Source organism: Corythoichthys intestinalis, chromosome 13, assembly GCF_030265065.1.
Source record: "Corythoichthys intestinalis isolate RoL2023-P3 chromosome 13, ASM3026506v1, whole genome shotgun sequence".
Lineage (NCBI taxonomy): Eukaryota > Metazoa > Chordata > Actinopteri > Syngnathiformes > Syngnathidae > Corythoichthys > Corythoichthys intestinalis.
In genome coordinates this window covers 26,135,020-26,153,357 of record NC_080407.1, presented here as the reverse complement: position 1 = coordinate 26,153,357, position 18,338 = coordinate 26,135,020, and the positions used below count along the sequence as shown (strand labels likewise).

Here is an 18,338-nt window from a genome sequence, read left to right as displayed (position 1 = left end):
ACAAAGTCTTGAATCTATCTTTAAATGATGAAACAGTTTTAAAACTTTGACATGTCGAAAGTAGACAGAAGGGAAATTATGGAATAATGGGAGCAATTTTAATAACTTTAACGGTTAATTCACAACAATAAATTAATTATATGTTGTTTAAAGCTGCTGATACAGAATGGGGACTTGAGTATTTTATTTACTGTTTTAACTGTTAACTTGATACTGAACTATTAGTTTATGTAAGCCTGAGAGGACTTTTGTACTATTTTTGGAACTAATGTACGAAACATTAAAAGCAGGGCGTTGTGCATGAATAATTGATTTATAATCGAATTGTACCCTCTGAATCGTCATCGAATCGTGAGGTGCCCAAAGATTCCCACCTCTTGTGAAAATATATCAAAAAGGTGATATATTGTGATACTTTGCAGCCCAAAAGGTTATCAATATGCTCTCACCTAGAATCGAAATTTCGTTTTGATGTTGATGAAGCTTTTTATTTCAAGCATGCACAAAGAAACATAAATACAATATAACTCAGATAAGTAGTTAAGGTAGTCAGTTTGGTAGTACGTAGTTAGGGTATGTACATACATATAAACAAAAATGATATGTCATTCTTTTTTATTGCAGATAATGATCGCAATAAAACATTTGGACAACATGAATCCATTTCTTGATTTATCGAAAACGATGTGCGAAGCAGGCGGGGCCGGATCTATGGGGGGGCCGGGGTGGGCACGGCCCACCCAGACGTGAGTCGTGCCCACCCAATCAAAATGTCGGTGTTCTGTTATGCATAAAAGATTGATGGGTTTTATGATTGAATACTTGAGTTTGATTGCTTTTACGTTTTATTAGCATCATCTAGTGGACGCCTTAATTTACTGCATCTCATGCGCACTTTATTTGAAAGAAACTGCAACACGGAAGTGAAGTTGTTCAGTAGAGCATCACACGACGACGGTCGCAGTCAGTTCACGCCGTCTCTGTGACCACTTTGCCTTGAATTTGAGGTTGCATCGCCGGTATGTATTGTTTAAATTAGAGCTGTCCCGACTAGTCGACGTTGTCGACGTCATCGATGACGTAAATGCGTCGACGGGCAAAACATACTGTCGATGGGTATTGACGGGTTAAAAAAAAAAATTACATGCGGATAAAGTTTAGAATGGCGGGCGCTCGCGATGCAAGCGGTTGTAACTAACACCCCCAAGGGGGCCGCTGTTATTTCAATGTGACCGGCATTGTCAGATTGAGCAAAGAGGAAGAAAGTGGGCGAGCAAGAGAGAGGGAGCGAAAGAGAGGGAGTGAGATCGGTGAGTTTGGAAAGTGCGCGGGTAGCCCGGAGCCTTCAGTGGCTGCAGCCCCTCTGTTTTTGTTTTGGACAATAAAAGTATTGGTAAAGAGCCATCCGACGCTTCTCGGTGTTTTTATGAACGCCGCCGCCTTCCTGAGGAGGACATAAGCCGAACCAACGACAACGAGCCAAGTGAATCGCCGGTTCACTCCTCATTATGGCGAGGAGTTGAAAACACCGCAAATTACCAAAAAGGGCAGAATTGGTGACACATGAAAGAGGCATAAAGCCAAAAAAGCCGACCAGAATAGCCAGAGTCTGGAATAATTTCAAGGAAAATATGGAGGGTGCCACTGTGTGTACTCTTTGCTAAGCTGAGCTCGTATTCCACGGTAGCACGTCAGCTTTGAACGAACACTTGAAGCGCCGTCACCCAAGTATATTTTTCAAGACAACAAGAAACAACAAGCTAGAGGATTGTAAGTCCATACAACTTTCTAACGATTTTTTAAAATGGAAGTTACCTTTATGTGCGTCGTAGCAACGTGCATTTTTATTTAATAAAATAATTAATATATATATGTATATATATATATATTTTTTTTTTAATTATTATTAGATTTATTAGGATCATGGAAGCTCCCAGTTGGGGAAAATATATACATACATCCTGTATATACATAATATAATGAAAATATATATGGAAACAACACTGGCCTGCTTACTGTAATCTATGACTGCACTAATGTTAGTCACTTTATATTATAAAGTATCATTGTGTATATACATATAGTAGTATACTATAAAATTAATTCTATATATTTAATTTTTGTTACTGTGAGTATGTGTGCCTCTCATTCAAAATAGTTGTGGTAATATTTCATTGTGCCCTCTACTTTAATCTATTTTCAGGTTAAAACAAACAAAAGTTGAAGAGTTTTTCCCCTCCCCCCAAAATGCGGAATGCACACCAGAAAAAGCATCTGAACTCACACAAAGTAGTCTGAAAATGGTTGTCCGGGATATTGCAATTAATTTTAACATTTAGAACAATATAGACAATGACATACCACAAAAAGAGTAAGAATTGTTTTGACTCCTGTTTAAAGAGGTGAAGTCTCAGTGTTTCCGTTTACATTTTTTTTTTTTGCACTAGTTAATGCCAGCATCATTTGACCTCATTGTTTGTGATTTATTATTATTATTATTTATTATATTGATTTATGTTATTTATTTATACGTTAATAAAGAATGTAGGTGTTCCAAAATGTTTTTTTTGTGAATTAATAAGCTTCAACAAAAATGTCATTATTAAAGTAATTAAAAAAAAAAAAGATTAGTCGACTAATCGTAAAAATAGTCGGCTGACTAATCGGGAGGAAATTAGTCGTTTGGGACAGCCCTAGTTTAAATACGTTTAAAAACGTAAATATGTGAACTGTGTGTACTTCAGTGCAAAAAAGTGAGACAGACTCACTTAGCATGAAACTTGTGATATGCTAATTACCCACGAGTTAGAGGGTCGGCAAAAGGGCGTCTCGGACGCTCTGCTAATTGTTTATTCATATTTTCATATGCAGTTTGCTACAGATAGGGCAGTACAGTACATATGCGATTTCATATATTGTGCATATTTTGATTGTGTTGTTTTGTCTGTTTTCTTTAGTTTCACCCTTTTGAGTTTTAATAAACCTGCTTAGACAAAGCCACGTCTGCAGAGTCGTTCATACGAGAAAGGTGTTCATAGCCACGACTATCGTGACGGCACAGTCAGGAATATTTATTGTAGCGTCGCACTGGATATAGAGAACGCACGGAGAGTTGGTCTAACCTGTTTTTTTATTGCAGGATTAACTGTTACTGTTGGCCGCAACCACGCCGAACAAGCAATCACCAAAACAAGGTGTTTTTCCAACCTCGTTTGTTATCCGCGCGCTTCCTCTCTCTCCTCCAGACACATTCTCGCAGTCGGACATCCGGGCATTAATGACGTCACCAGCCAAAACAAAGCGTCGCCATATTGAAATGGGGGCAAAACACGAGTCACAAGCAGTTGCTCTGTCGTGCATTGTAGTCCAAACGCGTTGAACTTTTGTCTTATTTGCGGACTTTTTTTCCGTCGGAATGACTAAAAGTGTCCCTGTTGCGGGTTGTAACACAAGGAAGAGTTCGGAGCCACATTTGAAGTTCTTCATTCTTCCTCGTGAGAAGAAAAGGACAAGCAAATGGCTGAAAGCAATCAATCGAGGAACAGTAAAAGAAGACGGTTCCGTGGACCATTCTCGCCAGTGGTAACCTAAATCAAGGCACATTTACGTTTGCAGCCGACATTTTATTAGTGGTGAGTAAACTTGAATCGATTTTTTTTGCCCCAGATAGCTGCTAGGATTCAATAGACTAGGCAGTGGTTATTATTACCGTAACCAACAACTCGAAAAGCGTTATTTTTCTTTTGCGTTGCTTCTCGCCGTGTTTTAATGACATCATCACAATGGGACTAAGGCTCTTCACACGATTCAATGGTAAACTTTCGGTCTTCAAAACATTTAGACCGAAATTGCATTTTTAGCTATTTTTGGCCGATAATTGAATTTAAAGTCACTGTACTCATCTTCCCCAAGTTTTGCACAAAGAAAAGACTGGCCGATGACACGGTGGTGGTCAATAAATATATCGGTGGTTTTCTTGTTTCTTGCAGGTTTCAGAAAATATATTGGTGCTGAGACAGAATCTCCTGGCGTTAACGAGTATGTTGAGCTCCCCCAAATCAAAGAGGAGGAGGAGCCAGAGCCCTGTCAACAGAGGCAACTTCCAATCAAAAAGGAGGAGGAGGAGCTGCCATATGGTAAAGAGGAGGTAGAGGAGGAGCATATCACCAGGTTGACTCGTGAGCCCTTGAAGAGTGAAGATGGTCCGAGTGAGGCCGGCAGAGGGGCGAAGCCTCCAAGCAAGGGGAGTAGCAGCAGCTCAACAGAAGGATTGCAAGCAGACATTGACATTGCTTCATCAGACAGAGATGGCGCCACGTCACACTCACCTTACAATGATGATGGTCATAAGACATCTCACGGTGACGACAAACTTTGCAAATGCTCTCAGTGTGGGAAAACCCTTGCTACTAAGCAAAGTTGTCGAGGACATATGAGGATCCATACTGGTGAAAAACCTTATGTCTGCTCAGTTTGTGGAAAGAGTTTTGTTCATTCGGGAGACTTAAGAAAACACACAAGAATCCACACCGGCGAAAAACCTTTTTCCTGCTCAGTTTGTGATCAAAGATTTGGTTGGAAGCAATACTTAAAACGACACACAAGAACCCACACTGGCGAAAAACCTTTTTCCTGCTCGATATGTGATCAAAGATTTGCTCGGAAGCAACTCTTAAAACAACATACAAGAACCCACACTGGCGAAAAACCTTTTTCCTGCTCAGTTTGTGGTCAAAGATTCACTCAAAAAAATAGCTTGAAAATACACACAAGAATCCACACTGGAGAAAAACCTTTTCTCTGCTCAGTTTGTGATCAAAGATTTGCTCGAAAGCAACTTTTAAAACAACACACAATAACCCACACTGGCGAAAAACCGTTTTCCTGCTCAGTTTGTAGTCAAAGATTTGCTCGGAAGCAACTCTTAAAACAACATACAAGAACCCACACTGGCGAAAAACCTTTTTCCTGCTCAGTTTGTGGTCAAAGATTCACTAGAAAAAATAGCTTGAAAATACACACAAGAATTCACACTGGAGAAAAACCTTTTCCCTGCTCAGTATGTGGTCAAAGATTCACTCAGCAGCAACACTTAAAAGAACATACAAAAACACACACTGGCGAAAAACCTTTTTCCTGCTCCGTTTGTGGTCAAGGATTTGCTCGTATAGAAACCTTAAAAAAACACAAAAGAACACACACTGGCGAAAAACCTTTTTCCTGCTCAGTTTGTGATCAAAGATTTGCTCAGAAGCAAACCTTAAAACAACACACAAGAAGCCACACTGGTGAAAAACCTTTTTTCCTATAGACCCTACTCACCAACGTCACACAATGACGTGTCGCTGTATCCGGCCGCCATATTGTCCGTCATTGTTTATCCGTATTCTCAATGGTTTCAATTTGTCGTGCAATTTATAGTGCAATTCATGGAAGCCCCGGTGCTTTCAGACGCTGTAAACTCATTGGATGCGTTGCATAAAAGGCGTTATGCGGAAAAGCTTCAGTCTATCCATTCGCCAGATCCATATTACATGCCTAAATCGATATTTTTCGACCCGCTGTGTTCGCCCTTTCTGCCTGACATCTGCTACCCTGATATCTACAACTATCTTGTCCACACTAAATCAGCCTATTCTCACGAAAGTTTGAAAAAATTTAAGAGCAGCACTCTAAGCAACATTACCCCGTGTTACCCTTCCAATTTTCTAAAATGGCGACGATCAAAAAAAAAAAAGTTGACTGTGATGGCCGACGCTTCAAGGATAGGTGGATATTGGACTATTTCTTCAATAAAACACGCAACAACGGTGTCTGCCTCATTTGCAAAGAGACAGTCGCTGTTTTCAAAGAGTTCGATGTGACGCGACAATGATATTACCGAACAAGACGCGCTGACATGTACAACATTACAGGGAAGATACGCAGCGAGAAATTATAGCTACTTGAAGCACAGCAGCAGTATTTTGCAAGAGCCCGAGTGTCGAAAGAGAACGCCACAAAGAGGAGACTGTTGAAATCATGAATTAAAAAAAACAAATGTGACACACAGAAGGGCTTGCTAAAATTTGTTTAAATATATTGGTCTATGTAAATCAGCCAAGGTAGCCCCCTGCATTTTTACCACACAAAATATGGCCCCCTTTGCAAAAGGTTTGGACACACTTGTTTAACTGATGATCCGTAGACGTGGCCAGCTTCTTTCACTTGGTACCAGCTAAATATTATTCAAAATGTAATGATGATGGAGCAAATAAGCATCTTGAATTTGAAACTGTATGTTGTCGGCGATTAGCCTCGCAATGATCTTAATTGTGGTTGTCAGCCCAAAACCCTCTAAATATATATTAAATGCATCTTACCAGATATAAAATGACTACTACATAATCTGTGGTAATCGTTGTTTTGAAACAATTCTGATACTGCTTATGATCAATCACAGTATCAATGAAAATGAATAGTAGCGAGGCTGATACCCAATCACCAGGCTACTATGGGTTAACTTGTCTGTTATATCCAATCAGACAAGTATTCTTTAAGTAGACACTGCTTATAATCAATTACAGTATCAAATAATATAATAGTCACAACTCATAATCAATTGCTATGACTTATTATTAACTTCAGGATCGCGGATCGTCGGCGACTTACATGGACAGCAAACAATAACACTTCACTGCGTTAAACAAGCGGCACATTTTATTTAACCCACAGTATAAAGTGTACAAGCAAACAAGCAACAATTGTATTTCAGCTCATAGATTACATGCAATAACATAAATCTCATTACCGTGTGCTGGAAGGACGGAGAGCCGGGCGTCCTCAGTAATAGTGAGCGAAGAAATACCAAGGCTGGGCGACCGCGCGTAATCCCACAGCGGACTCTAACCCTACCTGCCCCCGTCGCTTCTTTATAACAAGTATCGCGCCTCGTAACTTCCCCTCCCGTTCGAGTTTCACACGGCTTCGGAGAATGTTTGGATCTCCCTTAGACGTTTCGCACGGTTTACGGCCTTCGAGAATCCTTACTCCCCTTTTGATTTTGCGGTCAGGCTGTACCTTGCAGCTTGATAAGGTTGAGAATAACACATTCCCTTCGCACGGTTTGATGAGAAAACATGTTATGTTCACTATTTTGCGGAAAACATGTTATGTTCACTATTTTGCGGTATCGGCGGTACCTTGCTCCCCTTTTCGCATGAGTCAGCTTGATAAGGTTGAAAACAATTACCTTGCAGCTTGATGTCAGTTGATGAGGTTAAAAACAACATTCCTTTATATAAGGCTTTGGGGCCTTGTCTTACATTCCACTCCTGGTGTTTTAAACCAAATCAACTCTAATTTATTAATCCTACTGCATAATGTCTCCAATTTTGCTGAATCCATTGAAACCAGGGATCCCCCCGCAAATTAGCATAATGATGGTCGGCTACTATTTCATACACCGCGGCTATAAGCATATTTACACGGTCAGGGTGTCGCTCTATACGGCGATAAAAGAATCCACCCCTCATATCTTGGTAGTCCAAGATATGCCCCCCTTCTTCAGTAGTTATAGTTACTACGCATGCATCTACCCCGTCTAAGTCTATTGTTTCTACCAGTCCCCTCATAATTCTAACTGATGCCGGGCAACCTGGTCCTCTAGACGTTTGACGTAGCAACAAATTCCAATATTACATAGCATAGTCAAAGCAATAGCTATTAAGACCAAAATCATTGGTGGAAGCAATGTTACCCTAGCAGTTTGTGATAATCCTGAAAATATGTCCCACCAATGATGAGCAGATTGTTGCTGAATAATTTTAGCAGCATGCAAAATTTCTCCTTTAGCCATCAATGTTGATACCATCAGTTGGGAAACATTGGACGCATGTGACTTAATAAATTTTTTTATCTCAGTGGATTGTTCCAATGCGCATTTGAAACGCTCCAAAGAGATTTGCCATGGTGTACGTAACACTTCCCATTGCACAGCCGTAAACCGGCTAGCAACTGTGTAATTTGTCAACCAATACGTCCCGTTTCCCCACTGAAAGAAACGAACATTACATAGGCATCCTACAAATGGAACCGTTGGCAACATGGAGTGATTTTGGGCAGTGGCCACACAAAGGGTATGTGGTCCTACCTGCCACAAAATGTCCCTACTAGGTTCCCTTGACCAATCGCATAAGGCGAAGTCTACTTTTGTTAAGCAAGGATTAACAAACTCATGATGCAATTTACAAGCTAGTCCTTTATCTGTGTTTTCGCAAAGATCGGTATTAAAGGTTTGGTTCGTTCCCGAATTAAACCATTCACCTTCCACATGCAAAAACCAATAGCCTAGTTCAGTTATTACGGGTAATACCTGGAATTTACATACGGTAACGTTTGAGGTTACGGTGTATTGTGTCCAATATCCCCTACATTCGGTCGCATTACAAACCGTATATTCCGAATGTAACTGTAACCATAACTCCGAAGATATATTCCAACTCGTACGCCACTCCTGATAATTTCCCGTAGTCATTGTTCGTATAAAACGTTCCTTCTGCGCCTGTGCATGTAGGTATTGTATGCTACATGTGGTCCAGTTTAGCTGTTTAGTCACGTTGGTTAAAACACTGCTAGTGGCGTTCCATATATTCAGTTCCCATTTAAATACGTCCTGCCATAATTTAGCATTTTCTTTTTGTCCCACTATTGAATTAGGAAGCCACATTCCTACTTTTAGTAGGGCATCATGAGTTCCCTGTCCGGTTCCAGCTAATTTATATCGCGTTACCTCATTATCAATGGTATTGGATACCCCCAATAACGTTCCCGTTCCCCCTAACAACGTGTCATACCACTCTCTCTTCCTCCGAGCACACGATGGAAAAACAGGGAATACAACTTTCCAGTGCATTTTCGTAGTTATCACTGATTGTGTCAAAGGTGTACATGTATCAATTATAGGTGTTAATACTTCTTGTGTTGCATCCCACATCCCTTTATCCCATGACAATTGTGCTAAGAATAAAGACGACGCTTCTTCATGAGGCGCGATAGATGTGGGCATCCAAAGCCCTACGGTCGAGAGACCGTGCGCAATGTCACTTCCGGTGTTAGACAACATAGTTCTGGTGACTTCTCCATCAATCGTGTTAGAGATGCTTAACACGGTTCCGGTTCCACCCAGAAGGGTGTCGTACCATGCACGCTGTTTCCGTGCGGCACATGTGGGGAAAGGGGGAAACAAGACGATCCAGTGAATCTCCGTGTGCGTTTTCTTCAATCTGGGGACAAAGGGGGCAAACAAGGGGGCAAAGGGACCAGAAGGGGGATCCAAAGGAACAGGAGCAATTCATCCGATCCCTCGAACTTCCGTGCTGTTCGAGATCCATAGGTCAGACGTGACCTCGGTCATCCACTCAGTGCCATTGCGTGAGTGACACGTTTTGTTGTCGAGATGCCACAGACCGACCGACAGGTGTTTCAGACGTGACCGTGATGAGGCATCCTGCAGCCACCATGGGAGCCCTGCGAACCCTTCCTGTATTGTTGACTCCTGGGGTGCAAGGGGGGGGGGGTCCAGAGGAGCAGGGACGACCTTCCTTGGACACCGGACTCCCCGAGCGTCCTCCACCATGCAGAGCCGTAGCGATCTCCCAGTAGATGTCCCAATAAACCGCCTCCACATCACATTATCAATTGTCAGGCTGGAAGAAGCAGAAGAGATTTCAAACGCTTCGGACCAGACACATTTTTGTATCAATTTTTCCCGTCAGATTTCACAATAAACGGTTCTGAAGTCAAATTGTATATTACAGCCCCCAATTCGCCTTGATAATCAGCATCAATAACCCCCAGCAAGTATAGTTACCCCTTTAAGTGACAATCCAGATCTAGGTAAACCCGGAGTAGCTCGAACAGGTAACTCGGCGGTTTCTGCAATCTTATAAGTTGTCCTGTATGTCTTCCACTCACATTCCCTGGCTAAATGTACCCTTTGATGGCACAAAAAGCATCTTCTTTCTAACATCGCAAAGTCAAAATCGTAGTCAAAATCGTTATAATTATTTCCGCTTGGCGAAGCGCCAATATTCACTTCTCTCTCCAAATTGTTCACTTCCGTCTTTTGTAATTTACTGTAATTACATACATTATAAATTTTGCTGTGGTCACTCATTACAAAATTGGCCACTATTCCACGTGACGACAAAATCTAGAATTGTCTATTAGCCACTGACATCACAGCCGAACAAAGACAGCCAAATTCCATCAGCATGCGATCCAAAAGCCGTAAGCCTAGACAATATTTCGTATCTTCAAAATTCCTTAAGAAAAAATTTCAAATTCAAATTATCAATAAAGAAACTCATGACAGTCAAATTCAAGTTGTCAATAAAGCAACTCATGACAGTGTTCAAGTTATCAATAAAGCAACTCATGACAGTAAGTGTACATTATTAACCCTTAAGTTGCCAATACCACACCTCAACTGTTACAGCTGCATCAAGGTGAATAATCACTTTATCACTGTTCCCATTAACATAATTTGTCAACACTATCAATAATCCTTGTTGTTTTGAACTTCTGGGCGGGAACTGGAATACCGTCATCTGTTGATCAGGCAGATGCTGGCATGCAGCTGTCCCCACCCTCAGTCATATTCGATTAATCAGTTAATCAAATGTCTAAACACAGTTTAATCCATGAGCTTGTTGATAATTAAATTAATTACCCTTAACATTCTATAAGTTTCAATGGAGCTCAACAATCTATTCTCATCTCTAATGAAATTCCATTTCAAAATCATTTTTGTTTTACCTGTTTTCCCAATTTGTTTCTCAATTTTATCCTAAATAATATAAGGAAAAGGCTGGAATATTCCCAGCTGCAATTACAACCTCCCCTTATAATCAATTTGGGCAAAAACCCAGCGAATGCCGTCGAGGACCCCATGTTGCAAATAGGGGCCACCGAAGGGCCGCACTCCTCATGTTGAAAAACGTTCCCTTCTTCCCATTTTGCGCAGTAAACGGTCAGCTATTCACACACGATCCCACGCAAAAAATCAATCAGTCACGCGACAATAACTACAATTATACACACACAATAAACGTTCAACTATTACACATGAGCCTCGCAAAAAAGAATCATGACGCGACGCAGCCTCACGTTCAGTCACACAATAACAACCATCCCCAATGGCTTATCATACAGGACAGCACAATTTCAAATACAAATCAGAATTACCGTACATTCTACCAGTGGCTCACACCAGACCAAACATAAAAAACATACAATTTGAGGTCAATGACGAACTAACTGTCAACACAGATCCACAGAAATTCCTATTTATCTGACGTCATGTGTAGTACAATCCCCTAACGAATCCACGTATCGGGACGATCATCGCATCCGCGCAAACACGACGCAATTCCATTCCACGGTTCTTTTTCCCAACGAGGAGTTACGATCTTTCCATGCTTCTGCACAAATCCACCTCATTTTTCGTACACCCCCTAAAGGCGCTCTTTTTCGGACCACAACCTGAGTCAGTAAATCTTTGACTGACGTCAGGCTGGCCCCTGTTGTCATGTTAACCCACGGACCAGGGCGTCCCCCATTCCGCGTTAACAATTTCCCCAATTTCTCTATACTCATGACTGTCCCACCCCGGCACTCCCGAGACGCAGTCAGCAGAATTCCCAATTTCTCTATACTCATGACTGTCCCACCCCGGCACTCCCGAGACGCAGTCAGCAGAACCCCCTTCGGGTTCATCCAAAGTTTTACTCTTACTCAAACAACAAGCCATGTCCAAGTCGCAGTTCTCCGGAAATCCTGTCCACCGTGACCTCAAAATTGTTTTGAAATTTTCCAGGTTCGCAGTGAGTAAGCAACAGGCACACTTTTGCTTAATAGACAATGTTTATTAATTCCGCAATTTCTGAAACATCGCTATTCTGTTACGTCTCACTCAGTATTACTTTGAAATTTCCGGTCCCTTCCGGTCCCCGCGCTATACCGTTTCACGCGTTCGACAGCGTTCAGTGTCACCATGAACGTCTTATAGTCGTTCAGCGTCGCCCCGCTATTCACTCCCACCTCTCTGGCTTGGCTGGGCCGCGAACCCGCGCGCCGACGACACTTCCCGCGCTACTGATAACGCTAAACCAAAAATATACCGGAATGTTCACTCAATTTATCGAGTAATACGTAAATCCCAAAACAACACAATCCCAGTATTACTCAAGTCAATTTACCAAACAACAAATTCTCAGTATTACTTAATTACAATGACCAATTTCAATCAATACTAATCAATTTATCAATACTATTGATCCTGTCCGTGACGCCATAAATGTTTTGAAACAATTCTGATACTGCTTATGATCAATCACAGTATCAATGAAAATGAATAGTAGCGAGGCTGATACCCAATCACCAGGCTACTATGGGTTAACTTGTCTGTTATATCCAATCAGACAAGTATTCTTTAAGTAGACACTGCTTATAATCAATTACAGTATCAAATAATATAATAGTCACAACTCATAATCAATTGCTATGACTTATTATTAACTTCAGGATCGCGGATCGTCGGCGACTTACATGGACAGCAAACAATAACACTTCACTGCGTTAAACAAGCGGCACATTTTATTTAACCCACAGTATAAAGTGTACAAGCAAACAAGCAACAATTGTATTTCAGCTCATAGATTACATGCAATAACATAAATCTCATTACCGTGTGCTGGAAGGACGGAGAGCCGGGCGTCCTCAGTAATAGTGAGCGAAGAAATACCAAGGCTGGGCGACCGCGCGTAATCCCACAGCGGACTCTAACCCTACCTGCCCCCGTCGCTTCTTTATAACAAGTATCGCGCCTCGTAACTTCCCCTCCCGTTCGAGTTTCACACGGCTTCGGAGAATGTTTGGATCTCCCTTAGACGTTTCGCACGGTTTACGGCCTTCGAGAATCCTTACTCCCCTTTTGATTTTGCGGTCAGGCTGTACCTTGCAGCTTGATAAGGTTGAGAATAACACATTCCCTTCGCACGGTTTGATGAGAAAACATGTTATGTTCACTATTTTGCGGTATCGGCGGTACCTTGCTCCCCTTTTCGCATGAGTCAGCTTGATAAGGTTGAAAACAATTACCTTGCAGCTTGATGTCAGTTGATGAGGTTAAAAACAACATTCCTTTATATAAGGCTTTGGGGCCTTGTCTTACAATCGTTTGGAGCCCAGCACATCGGAGCGTTATGAGAGGTTGGAAAGGCGAAGAGTGCACGCTGAAACTTCTGTTTTCTCTGCTCTTACAAACACGAGCCCGAGTGTTGTTGTGAAAAGTCAATAAAATATGAATACCAAAACATGACTTGAACAACTTCTTGACAAACTGTAACTGCTTGTTGTTTACTTCAGGTCTTCATAATAAACAGGTGTAATAATTACAAAGTCAGGTGACTTAATTTTGTTATTCTATTTGGAATATGCATTGACAATTTTTGGACAGTGTTGTAGACAAGAACTGGGACTGATAAGTTGTAATAAATTTATTTCAAGTAATGCAATTTCTCCAATACGATATTTGAATTGACAGTTTGAAATTTTTAAATTAGTGCAAACAAGGCCCACCCTCTGACGGGGGCAGCAAATATTATATAATAAATCATAAGTAATACACAAATACAAGATTACAATAAATGTGTCTTTGTCAAAGCAGTTTAAAACACTATTTACTGGCCTTGGGTAAATTGCCAGACAGAATAAATATGTGCTTTAAAGTTCTTGCATTTCCATTTTAAGTATTGCAAGTACTAGTCTCCAACACAGTATTTGAACTGACAATTTAAAATCCTTTTAGTACAAAATGGCCCACACTCTGGCAGGGGGCAGCAAATATTATAATACATCATATAATACATTATAAAAAGCTATATACTATATAAATACAAGATCACAACAAAACCTGTATTTTTCAAAGCATTTAAAAAACATCCAGTGGCCTTAGGTAAATAAAGGTGTATAAATATGTACATTTCTATTTTAGGTATTGCAACTTTTCCAACACTATTTGAATTGACAGTCTAAAGTCTACATTAGTGCAAATAATATTATAAATTAAAAATAATAATATATAAATTCAACATTACAATGAAACGTGTCTTTGTCAAAGTGGTTAAAAAAAAAAACACTTCATTGGCCTTAGTTAAATAGCCAGGCAGAATAAATATGTGCATTAAAGTTCTCATTTTCACAAGTTAAAAGCCCGCAGTTTATTGACAAGAAGGGCAGACCCAGATGGCGTCTGCTGCAGGGGCTTGTTTGAGTCCGACACAGGACAAATGGAACCACTCCATTGAACAAATTTTCTTTGTCAAATGATCCGAGAGATGGTGACCAATCGGGATGTGTTGTCAGCAGGTTTACCTAGGAACACAACAGGTAGGTGAGTCGTAGTAGGTGAGCATTGCTACCGAGGCAGATTTACACAACGGTGTAAAAAAACAAAAACGTATTGAAACCAAAAGGAGATAAATCGTTCAACTTACAAGAGTAGAGATGACAGGAACACACTCTCATTCCAGCAGAAATATGATCATAAGAAATGCTTTTCCGACGAACCGCTGCAATCCAGCCATCCGTCGTACCTTCGTGATCTGATATTTGGTCCTCCATGCAGGAAAACGGTGAAAAGTGAGTTCATTTTTCCTAACCCCTTTTCTTGTCGCTGTTGCACCCGGTAACGCAACAATAAGCACCCATATTTTCTTTCTAAAACACCGAAAGAGTTAGCTTAGCACTACCACACGTTACAATCCGCATTGAGTCTGCCGGACCGGAAGTGAATCATATTACCAGCATGGGGGCGCGTCCAAACAATGACGTAGTACGTCCCATTCCCTATACGGTAGAACTTCAAGTCTCTCCGTCTATCTTCTCTGTTATTGCAACCAACCGCCACACACACCTTCACCATTTTGATTATTAATGTTAACGAGCAGAAAAACACGCCATAATAGGAGGAATTTACGTAGCGGTAATGCTTCTACACGACGAGTTGGCGGACAATATGGCGCGGAGGCGTGGTTGTGACGTCACGTGAGTAGGGTCTATAGACCCCACTCACGTGATGTCACAACTCTGCCCCCCTGACTGGTTCCGCCATATTATCCGTCAGCCCGTCGTGTTTACATATTACCGCTCTGTTCATTCCTATTACTGAGTGTTTTTCTGCTTGTCTAAGGAATCACCGCCTAGTAAACGAACCCAAAAACCTTCCTGCCAATCGTTAACAATGATTGATCTGACTGATTAATCAAAATGGTGAAGGCATGTGCGGCGGTTGGTTGCTGTAACAAAGAAGATAAACGGTCATTTTAGAAGTTGCTGTGTGCCCATTGTTAAAAGGGCAAATCTCTAAAGCAGCACAGTTTGTTTATCTCGGTCCATGATGCGTTTGTGTCGACACCTGTCAGACAGCGGCGAAAACATCAATATGATGCCAACACGATCGCAGACATCATCAGACTGAGACTACGAAGCTCATTGCCACGGTCACGTAGCAAGAAGGTGAGCGCAACAACAGGTGTTGTGCCGAAAAATAGCCGCCCTGCGTGAAATGTCCCCCCTGACGGGCGCGCCCACACGGAAACGACTTTCTTGTACCGTGAATATGTATTATTTTACTCGAACTAATAAATGTCATACCTTTGTGATTGTAATCGGGATATGGTCGTGAAAACCTGTAGACTAATACATTTCTGTTCAAAGATGGTTATGTGGCCCAGTCCACGATTTGTTACTAAAATACAGTACTAATATTTTGTGTAATTTAATTATTTAAAACTGATCTTACAGTCGTAAATTCATTACTGTAATGCGTCCATATAGCGTTATAAATAAGCACTCCCGTCAGTGGGGACATTTCACGCGGGGCAGCTATTTTTCGGCACACACCGGCTCGTTGTCGATCAAGTTTCATTTTACAGTCGTGACAACGGTGACGCTCAGCTGACCAAATGTCGGTTATATTTGGGCCGATGCCGATTTTGGGTACCCGACTCCTCATCGTGACATAAACTGGAATATGATTGGAAATTTTGTGGTCTCAGGACGAGCTCTGACGCACGGGACGGGACCGGATGGGAGGAAACATCGGTTTGGGCATCAAATATGGATCTGGCGACTGGATCGACCGAAGCTTTTCCAAATAACTGCTTTTATGCAACTCACCCAATGAGTTTATAGCGTCTGAAAGCACCGGGGCTTCCATAATTTGCAAGTGAATCCACCTTTAGAAACTACTACCATTGACAATACGACACAATGACGGACAATATGGCGGCACAATACAGCGATCACGTGATTGTGTGACGTTGGTGATTGGGGTCTATAGCCTTATACATGAACTGGCCTCTTTGAAAATGAACCAAGTCTGTGACTTTTAATGTTCAGGATTTTAAAAATAATATATTAGTATGATCCCTATCACCAGCATTATGTATTCTTATGGCTCATTTTTGCTAAATGGATAGTGATTTTATTGTACTGTACATTTCTAAGTGTTACTCCAGACCTCTGCACAGTAGTGTAAATATGGCAGGATTAGAGAACAGTAAAGAATGTGGAGTGATTTATTGTCAAGACTGTGTTTGGCATTATTCAGGACAGATATAATACATTTATATGTGTCTTGCTTTCCAGTTAATCTTCTCATCAATAACTACCCAAAGAAACTTGTTTTAATAGACCCCTTTCAGTATTCACCCCATCTATATGTATCTGTACTTGACTCTATTGTGTCTGCTAAATAACATGAATGTGGTTTTACTTAAGTAATGAAAAATTGTTTCTATCAAACCATGCTTTTAGCTTACAAATTTCATCAGAAACCCTCCCTTGGAGCTCATGCACCCCCAAGAGCGCAAAAGATACTTGTGGCATCTGCAAATAAAACTAATTTTAGTATTATTGAAACTTTGCGTGTATCATTTGTTTAAAGAATAAACAGTTTTCGACCTAATACTGAACCCTGGGGGACGCCACAAGCAGTGTCCAAGCATGATGATGAATAGTTTCTCTCTTCTACCAGTGTAGTGCCACCCCCCTGATCCCATACTCTTCAAGTTTATTGATCAAAATGTCATGATTAATAGGGTGAAATGGTTTCTTAAGATCTAAGAACATTCCAACTGAGTGTAATTTGAGCGTTACTGATCTCCTCAACCGATTCAGTTAAAGCGTGTGATGTTGAACTGTCCGACATCTTGACTGTCGGAAAGTCATATTTACTTATGAATTTATCTAATCTGTTGTTGAATAATTTTCAAGAATTTTGGAAAATTGTGGAAGTAGAGAAACAGGACTGTAATTTGTGAAGTGGTGCATATCTCCAGTCTTGTATAATGGCACTACTTGAGCTATTTTCTTTATGTTTGGAAATTTATCTGTTGAAAATGATAAGTTACAGATATACAGTATGTTAGTGGTTTTGAAATCCCCTCAGTGACCTTTTTCACAACTGTCATGTCAATGACATTTAAATGAGTCAGTGTATGTTTTGCATTTACATGTATTTTCAGTATCAATTATTTCTTCTTCCACCCCTGCTGTAATCAACATTGAGCTGGGATTCCTTTCAATGAGGTTTTCATTCCACGCCTCAGATAAACTTGCAACTGGAAATTTTTTTTTGCCAGATTTGGTCCAACATTTACAAAGAAATCATTGAAGCTGCTGACGATGTCATCCATATTGTCCTAGGGTGACCATATTTTGATTTCCAAAAAAGAGGACACTCAGCCCGACCTCAAGATACTTGAATTTTACTCGTAGTTCACTCAAAGATGCCTATATCACTTTAATATATTTAAAGTGTGCCCCCTCACTCTGGATGGAAAAATGCAGTTTGAAAAACATAAATAAATAATGACTTAAAAAGAATAAAATAAAAAAAATGGGGATTTTACAATCAGAGCTCCGACAGAAGTCAACAGTTGCCATTATATACAATATATACGTATTTATTGTAAAAAAAAAAAAAAAAAAAAAAAAAAACTTCAGGCGTTGTGGCCAAATCGTCAACCCAGTAGATGGCGGTAATGACTCATGACAGGGGTAAACTGCCAACAAAAACAAGAAGAACTACTCCTTCCCTCCCTTCTAGTAGGAGCCCTATCAACTGCTGCCACCCAGCGGCCGGAGGGATTCTCTTCAAATTGGTCCCGTGAAAAATCATAAAAACCGGACATTTTTATGAATTTATAAAACCCGCCCGGACCACGAGGATACTACGTGAAAGTAAGACTTGTCCGGGCAAAAGAGGACGTTTGGTCACCCTGTATTATCCT

General features: G+C 40.8%; 2 protein-coding genes across 3 annotated transcripts in view; one reads left to right on the top strand and one right to left on the bottom strand.

Annotated features, from left to right (window-relative positions):
* LOC130928548 (zinc finger protein OZF-like) overlaps nt 1–17,983 on the top strand; it is a 43,368-nt gene extending 25,385 nt beyond the window's left edge. For both annotated transcript variants that reach the window (XM_057855245.1, XM_057855244.1), the window contains one exon: nt 3,990–17,983. In XM_057855245.1, the coding sequence (XP_057711228.1) occupies nt 3,990–5,311 (1,322 nt within the window). In that variant the 3' untranslated portion in view covers nt 5,312–17,983. The remainder of the gene's footprint in view (nt 1–3,989) is intronic.
* LOC130928552 (uncharacterized) lies at nt 6,911–12,814 on the bottom strand. Its single transcript, XM_057855248.1, has 2 exons — nt 12,728–12,814; nt 6,911–9,686 (listed from the first exon to the last, which is right to left on the bottom strand). The coding sequence occupies exon 2, from the start codon at nt 9,101–9,103 to the stop codon at nt 7,610–7,612; it is 1,494 nt and encodes a 497-aa protein (XP_057711231.1). The 5' UTR covers nt 9,104–9,686; nt 12,728–12,814; the 3' UTR covers nt 6,911–7,609.
* Nucleotides 17,984–18,338: the final 355 nt, after the last annotated feature.